The following is an 18417-nucleotide window of genomic DNA, read 5'->3' as shown; positions in this document are numbered from 1 at the left end:
GGGGGGGGGGGGGGGGGGGGGGGGGATGAACAAATAAATGAATTTTTCCTCTTCAGCCGCAGATAAAGACGACAGCTCTGAGGACATCTCGGTGCCAAGCAGTCCCCACGCGGAGGCCATTCAGCACAGCTCCGTCAGCACGTCCAACGGCGTCAGCTCCACTTCCAAGGCGGAGGCAGTGGCCACCTCGGTTCTCACCCAGATGGCGGACCAGAGCACGGAGCCCGTGCTGTCCCAGATCGTCATCGCGCCTCCCTCCCAGTCCCAGCCTTCAGGAAGTTGATTAAAAACTTGCGTTGCTTCAGTTTCTTAGAGATACATTTGTGACTTTAAAGGGAAATCGACAAAAGACCAGTCTCCACCTAGGAGAAATTGTAGCTTAAAATTACTCGTTTTTAAAAATCCAGCTTAAATTTGGCTTTAACGATTGGCAGGTGAAGATGAGACAGAGCAACCAGTTCTAGTCTCTTTGCAAAAGACTATTTTTTTTTTTAAGTATTAGTTTTACTAGTTATTTTTTGTGCTTAATGTGTAAAGTGTGTGTACAGTACGATGTGGTTTATTTCATTTTTAATTTGGTATTATTTCAACAAACATTGGGGTGAAATACTAAAGGTCATCCCCAAGACTGTGATAGTAATATTATGTGACATTTTTATACCAAAGTTCTGCATAGTCCCTATTGACTTTGTAACGTGAGCAAGGTCATAAAGCACTAGGCAAGAGGAAGACAGTAACAGTAAATTTGCTTTTAGTCTTTTTGCCTTTTTGTTGTTTTGCACATTATGAGAGGAAGAACATTGGGAGAAAAATGTTTGGGTTGTTTTCTGTATAGCGTTTTGGTTGGCTTTTTAACTGTTGGGGGTTTTAATTTGTGTAATAGGGCCAGTACAGTATATGAGATACAGTACTCTTATGCACATACCTATCTTAGATGAGGATCATTACTAAATAGATTTGATTTTTTTTTATTTTCAATTGATGTCAGGTGGGTTTGTTTTGTTTTTTTTCCCCTCCAACACTTTCATTCTGGGGGGGAAGAGAGCTTTATTTCTCCAGTCAGAATAGATATCTATAACTACTCTTCGTTGCTAGGCTGAAACCAGTAAGCATATTGTAAAATACAGGGTTATCAAATATGGAATACTTAGTATTCCAAAGTAAGTTGATATTTTGTGGATTTTTGAGTCGCAGACTGAGGAGTTTACTCATGGTTTTGGATGCCAGAAAAGCCTAAAAATCCTTCTTCAGACAACTCAAGACTTTTTTTTGTCATTGTCTTGTATTTGCAAGCTAACTTGTACTTAATTCTCGTGTAAGCACTGTCATCTTTTAGTAGCAAAAATTTTGATACCTTTCTTGTGGGATAAAAAAAAAAAAATCAGTATCTACCGTATCTTGGAAACAATGTAATTATAACGTGGTGTGTGTGGTGTGTGCGTGAGAATGGTTCCGTAGTTAATGCCAGCAGTCTTTTGCTTGAATGTTTAAAGATGCCTTCAATGTGATGCTGGCTGATAGGTGATTGCAGTTTTAAAATGTTATTTACTGTGCGAACTTGGATAACTAACATTCCATGATGTAGTTTGTTTCTGATGAGATGATTGTAGGTACACTCTTTCTCATTATCCAATCATCTGTAGGATATTGAGTTTTTTAAATGTGCCATTATCTATTTTGATTCTGTACTCATGTTCAAAATACAGTACAATATTTTACAATAGATTAAGTTGTTTAAAAAAAAGTAGATGTGTGCTTTCAAGTCGGAAAACTTTGTATAATAGCAAAAACAGATGCATAGTAGCAACTGGCAGTAAAGCAGGATTCCATTATGTATATAACAAAGATTTAATGCATTTATAATGGGTTGTGTAGTTCATTTGCTCTTCCTTCTCCACGCTATACTATGTGTTTTTTAAGTGTCAGTGCCATCAAGTTTCTATTTGATTCAGTTTTAAATCTAAAAATGTAATTGATCCACAGGAAAACCATAATTTCTACACTATATATACAACCATACTATAATGAAAACTGGAAAAAGAAGTATCTAAGTCATATATGTATCATCGCAGGGCTTTAAGCATGAAAATAATAGGGATTCTAAATATTTTGTATTTTAAAACTAAGAAAGTTGAGTTGATAACCTCATATGTTTAAAAGTCTTACTTTCCCACTTTCAAGATAAAAAGCTGTAACAGTTACTGAACATTTCCAGGGTGGTGAATTACAATGGACCTCTTGTGAGAAGGAAATTAATTGCAAAGGCACAAAATGTGAATTCTGCACGAAAGCTATACAGTCACTTTTCATTGTAGTTTTGGTGGACTAGCTAAGGCCTCATTGATTATACTATAATTTGCTCTCCTAAACACAAAGGCTTTTAAATCATATTTATATAAGTGGATTTTTTTTTTTATAACAAAACTGTCACACTTGTAAAATAAGTCTACATACATGTATAGGAGATGTGTAAACAGTTAATGAATTTAACAGTGGGGCTGGAAAAAGAACCATTAAAATCTGTGTTCAACAAATAGAGAAAAGTTATTAGTCGTACTACCATGGATTCCGTTTTGAGACGTATGTCACACTACTTCTGTACTTAGCATTCTGGGTCTTTACATTTGACATGTTTCACAAACTGTACTGTTTTCTTTTATGTGCAGTTTGCATGAGTAAATCATCAAAGAGAATAAAATCTATCTTTAAGTTATGTTCCTATTTTAATGAAATTATAATTGTTCTAAAAGGCAGCACTGTCTTCAGACTTATTTCTTCATCCTTGCAATTATCAGCGTTTTTCTGGAAGTTATTACTATAATGTCAAAGTAACGTTATGTAAATAAGAACACATGGTTCTTCAGAGAATAAGTCAAATTCCATTGCTCTGCAGTTGAGCTCCGGCAGTTTCTGAGGAACAAGTCTTGTACTGTTAATTCCAGGAGGCCAGGGTAATTGGCAGATAAAGGATTTCGCAGGCAGAGCGTGGTGATCCCAGGTGTTTCTCAGCCACCCCTGGTTGCCCTGGGTTCCTCAGCAAGAGCACGGTGTAATCAGAATTTCCAGCTAACTTCCAGGTACCTTAATCTGCTCTTCATCTACATGAAGCCAGGAAGTGAGAGATGAACTGCTCACAGTTGTGAAAAGTTGAGAAAAAAATACGCCCTCACACTTGATTTTTAGAGTATTAAAAATGGTTTGCACTTACTTATGAATGTTGGAAAGATGGAGTGGCGCATTCTGTTGTACCATCATTTGAAAAGCTCTTGGCAGAACCCTGATACAGAGGCTTTGGAGGAAACTGAAAAGGTAAAGTTGCTCTGTATTTGCATTTATTGCATGGGTTGACCAAAGGAAATGAAATTGCACACGGTTTTGAGCCCAGTATGAGCATAACACCCAAGGCCTCTTCTGCTTCATTATGTTCTTCTGACTCTATGAGTTCTCCTTGTCACTCCAAGGGAAAAACCAGGAAGGCTGTATAACAGGGCAACTGGGGGGGAAACCAACCCACTTTTTAATGTCTCCACTGTAAAAAGACCCGGTTTTATACCTCACTCCCAACCCAAGTAAGCTTGGTCTCTTTAACATGCTGGTAGAGGCTGGGCAAAGAAAGAGATTACGCCGATGAAACAAGATGACAGAAGTGTTGGATGAGTTGCGATTTCAGCTACCAGAATTACAGAAGTAATTTGCTGGGAGACAGACACAAACATTTTAATTGGTCATCATAAATGATAATGAGGAGAAAACATAGTGAAATTAAGTGCATCCTAATAAAGTAAGGTATGTTAAATTGCACTGAAGGAAACTTCAGCAATGCTTCTTGACATGATTAATATACTCATGACAATGTGTCTAATGAAGGTTGTTTGCATTTATGTGCTGCCTGTTGCTTCCCTCAGTAGAGAAATAATTTGAACTGCACTCATTTACATTGCAGAACAGTGAGTGTAAAATTGGCTTACAGTAGTTTTTTTTTTTTCCCTTTACATTTATTTTTAACCATTGTATCAACAGGACCCATGCCTTTTATAACATTGTGTAGGGGAGATCCAGATGACGCCATTATGAAGTAATTTGATTTTTCAAATTTTCGTATTCTTTATTAGTAATCTCCTGTCCTTTTAATCTAAAATTTAGGTTTTAATAACTTTTTTTTTCTTCATGGCATTTAAGATCACAATCTTTCTTGTTCTTGCTTTCTTCCTCTTCAAAATATTTTTCTTTGAGCCCCTGAAAGTGCTTATATATTTAGCGTGGGTTTTCTTCTTCTTGCATATTGCTTTTTTCTTGGTTGTGTTAACTCTCTGTAGCAAGCTTTCATTTCAAGAAGTTAGCAGTCAGGAAAGAAATTTCTGCACACTCTGTATCTTGTCTTTAGCTAAAATAGATTTGGGAAGCTTACGAAATCTTGACATTTATATCTTTCTAGAACAAGATAGATTATGAGATATATATTTAGGTTTGGAAGGATGTCCTGAATCTCTGGTATGGAATTTTTAGTGTTGCAAAGAGTTTCATTACAGATGCTCTGCCCAGCTAATGAGTGCAGGTTGTGCACTGATGGCTTCTTAATTCTGCAACGTGGAGCTATTGGGTTTCTCACTTCCTGGGTGTGGGGCTTGTTACCATCTACCTACACGGCTGCCAATAGACTAAGACACATAAACTTGATGCCATTTTTGTCATTATTCTACTTCAAGCTTTGCTCAAAGTCTCTATCCCTCTTCTATTACCATTTTTATAAAGACTATGTATGTTGTTCCAAGCACTTTTTTCCCCGTGCATTTTTGGGGAAGGGGAGGGAAGGGAGAGAAGGTTATTAAATTTTTAAATAAACTACTTAGGATTCTATCTGGGAATGAATACTTAGTCTGAAAAGTGTTGTGAGATATTTATGCAGGTACATTTAGTATTTTTAATCCCTAGCTAAAGAAACAGTAGCTTGAGCTGCGTAAATTGATTGGAAATGGTTACAAGCAAAAAAAGTATCAAAACGTGTGAAGCAAAGAAAAGGATTCAAGCTTCTAGGAGCTTCTGTTTGTGTCTGCTCTTGGTGTTAAAACCAACCAGAGCCGGGATTAGGCAGTATTTGTAACCACTTTGGGCAGCAGGGCCTGGTGAGGCTCCCGCTTACAACTAATGAGGTTAAAGGAGAGTGCTGTGCTGCTTGGGGAGCTCTGCCGGTGGAGGCTGAGGAGAGGAGCTTCAGGAATGAGCGCCCCGTCACACAGAGGCCCCCCGAGGAAGGGACTTACAGGTAACCAGGTTCTCCTCACATAACTCCCGCCTTGGGCGAGCATAATACATCAAAGTACAAACATGAGCTATTACAGCTCCATGTAATGCCCTCTGCCCCTGGATGGATTGACTGCCACGAGCCTGATGGGTGTGTTTAGCTACCTGTAAGACAAAAGTTAAGGTCTATTTTATTTTTTTTTTCCACTGCCTGTGGAGTCCCTGCTCTTGTTTCACTGCAAGCTGGTATTGGCGTGGTGCATAAATAGTATTTCCCTCCCTTTAGCTGGATCACTTGGTCAAGACCATTAGAAGGCAAAAACAATGCCCTTGATAAATCACCAGACTGATACATTTGAGAAACTGAATGATTTCAAAAAGCCTGCTAATTTGTTGCTGTTTAAAAATAAAATGGGAAATTACATCCGTGTCCTACATCTAGGATTCTAATCAGGGGGAAAGGGAGACAAGTAAAGAGAGAACGAGCCCTCTGCTTTAGCAACAGACCAAATAAATTGCCTTTCTGAATAAATTGAGAAAATGAAATGGAGAGGAAAAGAAAGCCCGTGCTATTTGCCCACTGTTCCCTCTGAACAGGAGGGTGCTGTGTTTCACATCTCCGTTATGCCAGCTCTTTTCTCTGACACGAAGATGTGTTCTGTGATGATCTATTTCTTCAAAATGTTTACAGCCATGTTAGAAATGTTTTGATCTCACTTGAGGTAAGTAGAATAAACATCCTGTTATTCATGACTTCGTGTTGAGAAATCTACTCTTAAAGGCAATACAATGTACAGTAAAGTCATTCCAGTTCTCTATAAAGTGCCAACAAACTTTATAGTCGGCACGGTTATGATTTCAAAACAAGTAAAGGCTAATACTTCAGTTTTCTTGTTTTCTGTCCTCCCTTTCAGCAGAATTTGCTTTAAAGGGCTAGTGATTTTTGCTGAAAAACAGAAGCTGTGTATTTCACTGGGTGATAGGAACATTTTGAACACTTGATCATTTGTTGAATATTTAATGAATCTCAAGCTAGTAAGTTTACAGTTTAGGACTTTCACATATATGTGAATATATAAAAGATTTTTTTTATGCTGTCTCTAATGGTTTACCCAAGCTTTTTAAAGCTCCTATTCTAATAGGACCTAACTTTTTTTCTTCTATAAATTATGCAGCACTCTCTTGAATGCTGTGTCAGAAGGTTGCTGGCCATAGATCTTTTGGAGTTCTGTTTCCAGCTATGACACAACTGATGCTCTTTCTGAGTTGTCAACATAGATGTATCTGTCACTTCAGCCTAATGGCACAGCATGGCCTTCCTTGGGATGGAGACACCTTATACTGACTTGGATGCTCCCCTTCTGCAGCCTCTTTAAAGTGTAAGTACCAGTTTGCTATAAACTCTGGCCTTTGCCTTGTTCCAAAGGTCTGGCAAAGTCAGTTTGTTTCCGGAAAGAAATGCATGATCTTTACCTGCCCTTGTAATTTCACGTCTAGTTTAGATTTTGTTGTTGTTTTCACCTCTGAGAGAAGGGCACACACCCCACACGTAATGTAACTGCCCCTCAGAATATGCTGGGCACCCAGATGTGCTCCTTAGGGTGCATAAAATCCCGTGGGGCTTCTCTACCTAGAAAAGGACACCACTTTGGCAGAGTTAGGTTGTGATAAACACGAACTTTAAGAGATTGTAAAGTTTTGTTTGCTACGTCCATTGATTTATTTTAGTCCTGCTCATGTTGCTGGAGAATATTACTAAGCTAAATTTATAAAAAATAAAAGTGCGTGTGTATAGCTATTAAACCAATACAAACCCACTTAAAATTTTGCAGTACGCCATTTTTTTTAAATATTTGACTTAAACCAAAGCAACTTTCCTACAATGACAATTTCAAAGAAACTTATGGGTGTTTTATGAAGAGGTGAAGATTAATTTTACCCTAGTGAAGTTAGATTCCTTCTACAATGAGGCTTTCCCAAGCAAGTATGAGAGCAGGATCTGATTTAGCTGGCTGTTAATCACCATCAGTGCTTCTGTCAGTGAACGTAATTTAGTCAAAGAAAGCCTGAGTGAGGCACAGCCTTTCTGTGCAGCATGATCCCGCAATTTTTTTTCTTCTAACATGCAAAATTAAATTAAGTACATCGCATCTGTTGAAGGTGTTTTGACTTTCTCTAAGTACGAGTTAACTGAACTCTGTTTTGGTTTTTTTTTTTTTTTAAGAAAAAGTTAATAGTTCACTTCTCAGTCTCCTATTTTGCTGCAGAGTAAGGGAAATCCTGTTGCTTAGTTTTAATCTGACACCGAGAGGCTTATGGATGTTAAACAAGGTACCTGTGCATCACCCCGGGATGAGCCCAGCAGAACTTCGTTGCACCTCTGGGAACTCTGCATTGTACCCTGCAAAGGTTAAGAATGGAAATGTCATCTTGTATATCGTAGCTTGTACAAGCTGAACTTAAAATGAACTGGTGCAAAGTATAATATTATCAAGTGAATATTATGAAATTATTTTTTCATAATAATCAAGTTGTAACTGCTCTGTTCCTGAACAGGGATTATTTTTTGTACTGCGATCTGTATTAAGGGTTCATCCAAAAATAACACAGGAAATACTATGTACAGTTACTGGTGCAAGGCATTTCTGGCAGGTTTCCATGGCACGCTCAAAGTCTGAACTGGCCTACATTTGTTTTTCATTTAAAAACGTGAAAAGATTTTTGGTAAGTGCTGACTACAGCTTAAACCCCTACCCACTGAGCAGAGGGCTGAGGAGTCACAAGCTATAGTTAAAGAAAGGAGACTTAACATTTGCAAGTATCTTATGTTAGTGATGTCTTACTTATACAAGACAATGGATAATAAATTATTAACCGAATGAGGTAAGTAATTCCATTTCCTACTGTTTCCTGCTGTCTGTAAGAAGTAATTCGAAACCTGGGAGTTCCAAATTTCTCAGGAGCAAAATGCCATCTAGTGGTAACTGCTGATTATTGGGAGAACGTGCTTTTTTTTTTTTTTTGTATTGACAAAGTTTCAATCTATTTTTTCCTGATACTCTCCCTTTTACAGCACATTAAGTTCCTGAGAGGAGGAGAGAGAGAGAAAGAGAGAGGGAGAGAAGTTGGAGAAAGGGACAGCTTCCCCAGGCCTGTAGTGGAGGGGATGCCACGCTGCCCAGCTGCTTGAGAGCCCCCTCCCTCCCTCTGATGCCCACCTGGGGCAAGCAGCCGAGTTTTCCCCTGCTAAGGGCTGAATAAACATCCTGGAAATCTAAGTGCCACGAACTGGCTTCTAGAATAGCATAACAGACTTTGCTTGTACAGCAGTTACAATTATTCGCCCCCTGTAATTATATTTAAATGTATTAATCAATGTAAAGTTGGGATAGGAGACAGCAGTCACACCCTGCATGTGGTCTGAGCCCACTGATGGAGATACTCCCGCTCCAGAAACAGACCTGACTGAAAACGTCTCTGCAGCCTTTCCTCTTTCTATGGTTTTGCACCATTTCACCATTGTGAAAGGCATTTTGCTGCTGTTGTTTATGGGTCTGCTTTTTTCATGCGCTATCTGAATTTCTCCATCTACTGGTCCACGTTACCCTGTCCCACTGCAAGATGCTTCCAGCAGCAGTCGCCAGGGCCGTAATTAGACCGAGGGTCTCTGACAGGTTATTCTACAGAAATCTAATCTGCCCTGGGTATTGTAGAAGTCAGTGAAGATGGCACGACGTTGGTTTGACGGGCTGCGAAGGCGTTTGTGGATGGATAAAGAAATCCTTCATTTTGATTCTTGTTTTGCATGGTATTTGAAGCAAAGTGCAGCAGAGTAACGTGTGTGATTAACTGGGCACTCACAGCACAGCTCCCCAAGAGCATCCCAGGAGGGGACGCTGCTGTGGGCTCACTGCTCTTGCTGGGATGCCAGCACCAGCATTCGAGCCCTCGTCCATCCCTCTGGGAGGCTGCTGGCCACCTCCCCAGGCCATGGCATCAGGCAATGGCCAGTGCAGCTGCAGAGGAAGAGGAGGGAGCACAAACAGGATTAGAGCAGCACCTGTTTAGGTGGGAGCAAATTGCAGTGGAAGCACGTTTAGGTAGGCAGAACAGGGAGAGTTTGGGGAGTGCTGGCAAATGCAGACTAAAAAGTGTCAAGAAATCCATCTTGTTTGCCCTACCTAAATATTCATAAGGAAACCCCCAGATCTGGAAAATGTCTTAAATAATGCTAGAATAGTGCCTCTCTCTGATAACCAACTGTGGCCTTGCAGGTGGTGTAGCTGCACCTGCCTCTCAAGTCTTCAGAGCAGCAGGACGCTTTGAAGAGGATACGGATCTTCACAGGCAGAAGGAAGGTGTAATGTTGAACACACAGGAAAAGTAAAGAAATCTTAAGAGTGAGTCTTCTATCAATCAAACCTTGAATAGTAAAAACAATTTGATCAGTAATGATCCATCTGAACTTTGCTTGTATGTTTTCTGAAGCTACAAAGCTAAATACAAATAGAAGTGAATCAGTATATAGTGCCTACACGATGTTTTTCATTCCTTCGAAGAGCTGGACAGAGCACAGGTAATGTTACTTTTAATGCCTTTATATGAGTGATGATTATATGCTACAAAAAGGAAATTAATTTTAACACTGTATAACATGATAATCTGGATTAATGCTTTTCATTTTGACAGTCCCAGAGAACAAACTAATGGGATTTCTTTGTCCTGTGTTCCCTTAAAGCACGGAATGAAGTTTAAAACACATTCTTCTCAAAAAGATGTCCATCTGGGAGCAGAAAGGAGAGCAGTTTTCCCCTGGTGCCCTAAAGAAGCTGTTTTCTAAGAACAAGCAGCAAATTGGCAGTTGAAACTTTGGTGCAACCCCCACTGAAACGGTGAGGGCCTGGGTGCCCCTGCTCAGGCACTGCTGTACAGTGTTTGCCCAAGAGCTTTGCTTGGTTGCATCTTTTCAGCGCATAATTTCTTTGATTTACTGGAGTTGAAGCAAAAAAAAAAAGAAACCTCTTTGGAAGCTGCTCCCCTTATCAGTGACTTGTTGCTGCAGATAAAGTCACTGTATTTACACAGGCTGAAAGCATTGGTATCACCTCTTCTGTGTGTAGAAAACCACTAGGAACTGAATTTTGGAAGGACTAAATGAGGAATTAGTTCCCTATATATCTGTTTGATCAGGGATCATGTGAGTTTACAATGGAATATGTGAGGCTGAATTCTGGATCTGAGGTTGGTGCGGTGATATGCAAGTCAGATTGCAAGATCAGTGGTGTGATCCCTGATTTTGTTTAAAATAAAACTACTGCATGCACAGCTGAAAAGTCGCCAAGTCTTAGTAATTGTCTCTGGCATGGTCAATTTAGGACCTGGATATCTGCTAATTTAGTTTTGCTTTGTTGAGGAGCTTTCCACGTGTCTTGGTTAACAATAAGCAAAATGTGCGCAGCCATGGGACATAGTTATTTTATTATTAAAGAAAGGAAATAACACTTTTTTCTCCCTTCCCTCTCCCCTTCTCCCTGAGAAAAAACAGTGACATCAGTATAGAAATAAGAAATTTGTCTCTGTGAGGACCGCATAATAAATTATGCCTTTTGGCACCAATAAAAGGGCTTAGATAATTTTGTCCTTTCATAGGGAGTCTTATTGTTGTAAATTTATAGTTCACTAAAACTATTGTGCGACTGGCAGATCAATTAATGAATAGTGAAAATCTCAAATCCTAATTAAATCCCACTATTACTTCCAGGATTGGTTTATCTCCTCTCCAGGAATACTTGATTTAAACAGCTTGTTTAACAGGAAAAGCTATTGATCCCTTCAATAACACTTTAGAATCATTAAGAGGAAAAACTTTAATCTCCTTCAGCTCTTTGAAGCTGCTTTGGTTAATGTCATCTCTCTGCAACCCTGAAGAGCTAATGCTGGTCTAGAAAGATATTTCCAACATTATTCTATGCTGTTTTTTGTGCCCTGCTGTTGTTACCTGCCTGCTTGCAGCGTTAGCTGGGGTAAGCACAGTGAAGCCAAAGATAGCACCAGTGCATGAGCTTCTTTGCTTGGTTTGGCAGGTTTTATATTCTCTTTCTAAAGTCTTCTCGGTGGAAGAAAACACACCTCTCTTAGAGATTTGTTGAACTGCAAATTAGTTATCCACTGCTTCTGCTCAACACTTTGAGACTTGGACATAAAAGCATCTTCAGGCCATTAAAATTCATTCTGCAATGGCACATGATAACTAGATTGCATATGTTTATACAGCAGGAAATTCTCAGAACATTTCCAAAGTTCCCTGATTCATATAGTCCATATTTCTAAGCTATCACATAAAATTCCACTTCAAATTTGATGCAGTTTGTCTTACCAGGACCCATACACCCTTGTGATATAAAGCACATTATTGAGCTTTAAAATACCTTTAAATGTTTCATTTGCTCTAAAACTTGGTCATTCTTTCAAAGAACCCTAAATATCCTAGAAGATCTAACTCTGCCTGAGAAGCAAGTTGCATGAGATAACTAATGCCCTCGTTAAAAACATCCTTTTTTAAATTCTTGAATGGCTTCAGTAACACATACATTGGATTCTTGAAGAATATAGAAATTAATTTGAGGGCTCTGGTGTTAAAAAATTCAGTAATTGCACTAAGTATGTGCAGCTTAAGAATGTTCTCTTAAAGCAGTTAAAGAGTAAACAGAACTTTTCAGCTATTATTGGGAATAAAACCTGCAAATTAAAGAAAAACTAGTACCAAAAAGAAGAGAATCTTTTGTGGAGGTTCTATATAACATTTCAGGATTGCAGGTTTGGGTTGCTTATGAGAAGGTTTAATTTCTCTAGCAATTCTTCAAAGCCATCCAAGTGGATCTAAAGGTGGATCCAGTGGATCTAGAGATGGATCTAGAAGACTCGACTGCATGAAGAACCACCACCAATTCTGTGGCATAGTTTATGGCTTAAAGTAAGAGATCATCTGCTCAGGGTTAAAGAGGTTTTGAAAGTCAGGACTAGAATTACCATGCAGATCTATTTTTTTGGGGGGGATGGCTATCTTGTTCTTAGTTTTTAGTGTTTATAGATGAAATTATATTCAACATTTTATTCCTAAGACTATTTTGCCAATGGCTTGCCTTCTGTTTTTTAACTTGCAATTACATATTTTTTTTCAAACTCCTTCAACTAATGCCTTAATATGTATTTCTAAGCATGGTGTAAAAAGAAAATATTATGAAAGTTAAATGGAAACTATAAGCTGCATTTTACAGCCAGTATAAACACACTTGGGTGTTTTATAGCCATCAGTATTATCTCCTTTGACACTTTAGGCTTGTCCCTAGGAGACAGAAAGCAGAAACTTCCTGGAATTTCTTTAATTAGCCTGTTCATTTCACTTAATAAAACAAGCAATCAAAAACATGTTGTGTTTCATATGCAGGACTCTCAAAAAAAAAAAAAGTAACTTAGAGTATGTAGCTCTTACATCTGAGCAAAAGCGTAAGCAATTTTGATATTCCCTAGTATTTTAATAATTTTATTAATAATTGATCTTGCATTAGAAGTCTGTGCTGATGGGATATGCCAGTAAGTGTGCACACGAGGAACAAGAAAGCTCATAAAAAGTTTGATGTAGAGTAGATTCAGAGCAGCTGCAAATAAAAATGCCCCTTTGCAGTCATAAATAGTTCGGTCACTCGCCTGTTTTGATATTGCTTGCTCTAAACCTCACCTGGAACCCGTTGTGAGAGGAAAGCTCTGAGTGCCAGCATAAACCCCAACGTGCTGAGCGACCATGATCCATGGTGAGCATTAGGGTCACCAGCAGCTTGCTTGTGTGCTGGAGCTCACACTCCAACAGAAGATACAGCTCACTTAGTTTTGGTCAAATCTAAAAATCTGTGGGATGGTGATTATTAAAGAGATTTGGGTAGCTCTGGACTTTCCCTTTCTATATAGCACACAATTTTCTAATCCTTTTCCAGCCTCTGTCCTCAGATGGGTGGGAGACAGGAAGACTAGTCCTTCCTTGACACATTTGTATTGCTGGAAGTACCTGTAAATTTGTTTGAAAGAATTAGAGGAGTTTGTGTCTTATTGTTTAAATAAATAATAATATAAAGGTGAAAGCTTGGAAGAAAATTGGAACTGAGGAAGCTCTTGACATGAAAGACAGGGCAGGATGCCTGTTGGAGAACTCGAAAGCAGTCACCTAATTCAGAGCAAAAGAAAGTGTACTTCAGACACCTGAGCCCAGCGTTTTCCATTCTCCAGCCTACTTACACCAGCAGTATTAGAGCAGACGTGTTACTGAGGGGGTGCAAAGGTAGACATTCTTGGAAAGTGCTGCTGGTTTTATCTATTGCACAGGAAAAACTCGCCAGGAAGAGTAGTTTCAGTGCACGTTTTCTTTTTAATGGAAATTACTTCAAAGATTAAGACCATACGATTTTGCCAAGACATACAGATAGCATCTACTATATCCTATCCACAGTACCTGTTTGTTGCATAATTCTTATCACATTTATGCACATCTTGGAAACCAAACAAAGTGGGAGCCATAATGTAAAAGTCCTTAAGAATTAGTTAGACAGGACTTTTGTTCAGGAAATGTAGGTTTAGAGGGAGCTTTTTTCCTTTGATGCAGTTTCATTCATAATATCTCTCATAATATCACAAACACAGCAAATTGTTTAGATGCTAAGCAAACAGTTTTAGTTTGGTTTTAAAATTAAGATTGTGCACCTGTGCTGCTTCCCTTTAGATCTTGTGTCATTCACTTCCAGTGTAAACAGAAAAAAAATCTAGCTCTAGAGGTTGTCATTGTCACCTGTCTGTTAAACATTTTTTTCATGACCCAGAGAGCCAAAACCAGGCATGTTAAGCCCATTTTCATTCCACTGATGTACATCACCTACTGTGCATTAAACTGCTCTAAGTTGTTATGGGATATAGTGCAATTCCTGTGATCAGGATAGGATGCCAAATGTGAATTTATAATGCAGTAGTTGTGACTTAAAACAGAAGGTATGGTGGATGTGTAACGCGTATCTCACGTTCTTTGGCAGTGATCATCAAATTCAACATGCAAGTTCATCCTAGTACTGTTACTTTGCTCCTCTGTACCCTGTAGATAAAAGAAAAAAACATTATCACCACAATCTACAGACTAGCAGAGATCCCAGTAAAACACTGATTATGTCTGGTTTACTAAGGTTGCTCATAGTTGCTGTGCTTGATGCAGCGGTTCTGGCTCCGTCTATGCCTGTACGCTGTTGGGTACTATTGTGTTTGAATGATTTTGCCATTAACAATGAACAACAGCATCCAAAATATAACCTTAAATGCCAGTTCCCTCATCAAAGGGAGAAAGATTATCCAAAATGCTGGTAATGTGCAATGACAATTCTGGGTTTGGTGAGAGGCTTGATGTTATGTTCAAAGAGCTGTCATCTATGTAAATATTAATTTTACCTAGCAAGCTTGGTAGTCAGTCTTTAAACTTTTTATTGATGACTTTTAAATTAGATAAAACAATTTAATTTATCTTGCTGAACGAGTGGTAGAAATCTGCCTTCCCATTTTCCAAGGAGTAAATGTTCCAGATGTTCCAGAGCATGAGCTCTGAATCTGTCCAGTAAGGCAGCCCCTGGCCATCCCCACATCCCCCCCGCCCACCCCACAAACTCCCAGCAATTATGCATTAGAAGCTAAATTAAATTCTGCACGTGACAAGGCTTCTACGATGCAGTTTTCCTGCTGTCAAGGAGGTCTGTTGCAGGAAGACACTAACTGTGATAAGATGCTACCCCTATTTATCAGGCAACATCTCACCGTGTCTTCGATTTTACTGTTTCCCATTAATACAGGACAGCTTTAATTTATGGTTTTGTTTTTTTTTTTTCTTCACACAAGATTATATTTACTAGCTGGGAACCTTTTTTTACAGTTGTGTATAAATCATTAAAAATGTCAGCGATTAATTTTAAAGTCTCATTTATCACTATATGATTAGTGAATTAGTTAAGGTTCCAAGAATAAATGTCAGGTAATTAGAAGCAATTTTGTACCAGCCCCTCAGACAAGGTGATGGATCAAAGAAAGGCCAGTGTGGAAAATTGGCCACTGCTCCCACAGTGCTCAGCACCCAGAGCAAGGGGGCAAAAGGAGAGAGGCAAAAAAACCAATCCTGAACACTGGAAACCAACTCCAAATCCCAGTATTGAAATTTTACATAAAGAATGAAGCAGCAATAACTGGCTGCAGAATTTATAGAGCCTTGAGGCTTGGGAGATGAGGCAAGAAACTAACTGAAGGACAATAAGCAGGCCAAAAAATTGCATGTTGTGTGTGTATATATACATATATATATATATACATCTTCTGGAGACTTTACTCCTAAAGTTCACCCACCAGGTGCTGTAATGCTTTTTCTACAGAATGTGGTGCTAACAAACCAATCCTTTAAAGGAAGGCTTTTCAAGGGCTAAAGAGCCAGGGGAACAAGATACCAAGCTCTCCCTTCCTGCCATTTAAATCAATGGCAGACTACCTTGGTTGTGCAAAACAGGATCCTCTTGCGCTCTCCCCTGCAAAAGAGCAGACACAGGAGCTGGGGTGTCTCCAAAGGAACAGCCCCTCTGGCCCAACAGGGCTTTGTGCTGGTCGCTCTGGAGCATCCGTGTTTCCTCCCCTCGCCCCTGCGCAAGACGACGCAGGGTTAGTGCTCAGAAAGCTCCAGCCCTAACGAAATTCCCAGAGTCGTAGTTAAATCATTGTTATTGCTGGTGCGCTGAGATGTGCTGGCCTGATAAGGCATTATGTAATTTTAAGATAATGATGTTGTTAAACAGAAATTGCTGCAAGGATTTTAGGTCCATTCAAAAAGTAGGGTGTGGGGGAAGGGACCTTCGCCTAGTGAACTCCGGGCTAATTTTTTTCCTGATTTGCACTTTTGATTTCTTCCTGCTATGTGGAGGCTGCCAGCCTCTGCAAAAGCCAGTGTTGCCATCGGGTAAGATGGTACCTACCACCAACGGCCACTCTCCTTGCCACCCCCAGCAGGTTTCTTGTGCCAACACCTGTGGGGGCACGTGGAGAGCTCTGGGTACCAGCCTGCCAGTGAAGTCCTTCCAAAAGCTGCTGCTGTTCTCTGCAGGCACTGGAGCATGGGCTAAAACGTCTTCCCAGACCAAGCACATAATCTAATTAGAAATAATGACTGAGCTCAATTTGTTTTGAAAACTCAGATCAGCTGCAGAACTCTTCCTGGCACGGTGAAATACGATAATAGTACCTAACTGTGAAATGGCCAAAACACTTCCCTGGGTTTTAACCATAACTGCATTAATATCAAAGGCATCATTAGACAATTGAAATAACTGATCAAATTACTCTAGTATTGATAACGCCTATTATGAAAAATAGCATTACTTTCTCTGGACAGGAAAACATTTCTAATGTAAACATGCAGTTCAGTAGATAGCAACAAAGACTTTGGAGTAGTGGAGGAGTAAAAACTGGCTATTTAATTGAAGGAAGTTGGAGTGAAAGCTTGGGATTTAATTCCAGGAAATGTAAGGGAAAAAAATCTGTATGAAGATCCAACTTATTTCCAAAAAGCAAAGCAAAACACTCCATGCACACAAAGGTCAAATCACGTAGGCAGAATGGCAAAGATTTTTTTGTGCTGCTTTTTTTCCAAACCATTTTTCATCTATTTTTAAACTTCTTTTAGCTTTGCAATTTAAATATTATTTCTCAGTAGTCCAGCTGCTCAATAAGCTCCTGCACTTTATATATGCAAAATGAAAATGTTTTGTGAAATCAGGTCTGTTGATGGTAGAATTCATTTGGGAAGGAATAAAACGGAGGAAAAGATCACACTGGGATAAAATGTTGTGGGTGTTTTGTTTTGTTTTGTTTGCACACTAAGCAACATATATCAACCTTGAAAAAGCTAAGCTTTGAAACATTTGACAGACATAACAAAACACCATGTTTTTCTTGTTGTATTAAACAAGATTTAAAGACATTGAAAACTTTCCCACGCAATCTTTCCCTTTTGTTCTCTACAAAAAAGACGAGGTAGAATTCAGATCATGAAAACCCACATGCAACTAATAAAACAACAATTTTTCAGACAGACCTTTCTGTCTTAGCTGCGCCGGTGAAAGAAAATGCATTTTATGTATGTGCTGACTCCGAGCTGAACCCTTAATTGCAGGGGCTGTAGGTGCAGCTACTTAACATGCTCTTCCTCCTCCTGTGTCCTACAGCAAACCCCTTGTCATGAACGCACAGCTCCTGTGGCAGCCACCAGTGTCCCAAGCGAAGGTGGGACAGGCTGTGGGATGCTCCTAACGACACCTGCACCATCCCCTTGCCCAGGCCGATGTCTCTGAAGCCTCTGCTGACGGCTGTGGATTTGCACAGCTGTAATGGATTAAACTTGAGTAAACAATTTGTGTCAAGGGAGCCCAGGCTGTGTTTGAGTTCTCGGCACATGCATCTCGCAGCCGAGAGGTGAAGTAACACTTGTGAGTGAGGAACTACTGTATCACTAAACAAGGTGAGTCTCACTGTCCTGCCCACGCTGGGGGAGATCTGCTGACTGCTAACCAGCCTTTGTCTTAAATACCTGTTTTGGGGTTAAAAGCACAGACTGTGTAAACGGGTTACAGCGGGCGCGGCGCTGCCTTTTCAAACAAACGCTGTTAGCTCGGAAATTTACAATTGCGCTGGGCAGTGAAAAATGAGGGTGGCTGGGCAGGCTGACATTTCTCGCACCGCAGCATTTTGAGGGGGATTCAACACTTTTGCTCTCTGCGTGCTGGCGTTTAAGTGGAAATTTTCTTCTCGCTTTTTAAAAAGTCGTGTTTCCCCCACGCCCGCCGTGCCCGGGAGACCCAGCCCTGCCGAGGCTGAAGGGGCACAGGCCGGCCCTGCTCGGGCCGCTCCCCACTGAGAACCCCCTCAGCGGAGAGGGCTCCTCCGGGACGCCGGCCCCGGCGGGTGCCCGAGGGCTGGGGCGGGCCGGGCGCTGCCGGTGCCCCCCCGTAGGTGCGAGGGGAAGGGGTGGCCAGTGCCGCCGTCCCCGCCCGCGGCCGGGGGAGCCCGCCCGGCCGCCCCGCATGAGGGGACGCCGCTTCCCTTTGTGCCCTCGGCGGG

General features: G+C 40.2%; 1 protein-coding gene across 7 annotated transcripts in view; it reads left to right on the top strand.

The window, feature by feature from the left end:
- ATF2 (activating transcription factor 2) overlaps positions 1 to 2753 on the top strand; it is a 56910-nt gene extending 54157 nt beyond the window's left edge. For all 7 annotated transcript variants that reach the window (XM_014954461.1, XM_014954463.1, XM_014954458.1 and 4 more), the window contains one exon: positions 57 to 2753. In XM_014954461.1, coding sequence (XP_014809947.1) covers positions 57 to 283 — 227 coding nt within the window. In that variant the 3' untranslated portion in view covers positions 284 to 2753. The remainder of the gene's footprint in view (positions 1 to 56) is intronic.
- The last annotated feature ends 15664 nt before the right edge of the window (positions 2754 to 18417 follow it).

Source organism: Calidris pugnax, unplaced genomic scaffold (assembly GCF_001431845.1).
Source record: "Calidris pugnax isolate Ruff unplaced genomic scaffold, ASM143184v1 scaffold103, whole genome shotgun sequence".
Classification (NCBI taxonomy): domain Eukaryota; kingdom Metazoa; phylum Chordata; class Aves; order Charadriiformes; family Scolopacidae; genus Calidris; species Calidris pugnax.
The sequence above is the reverse complement of the archived record's forward strand: the minus strand, read 5'-3'. Positions and strand labels throughout refer to the sequence as shown.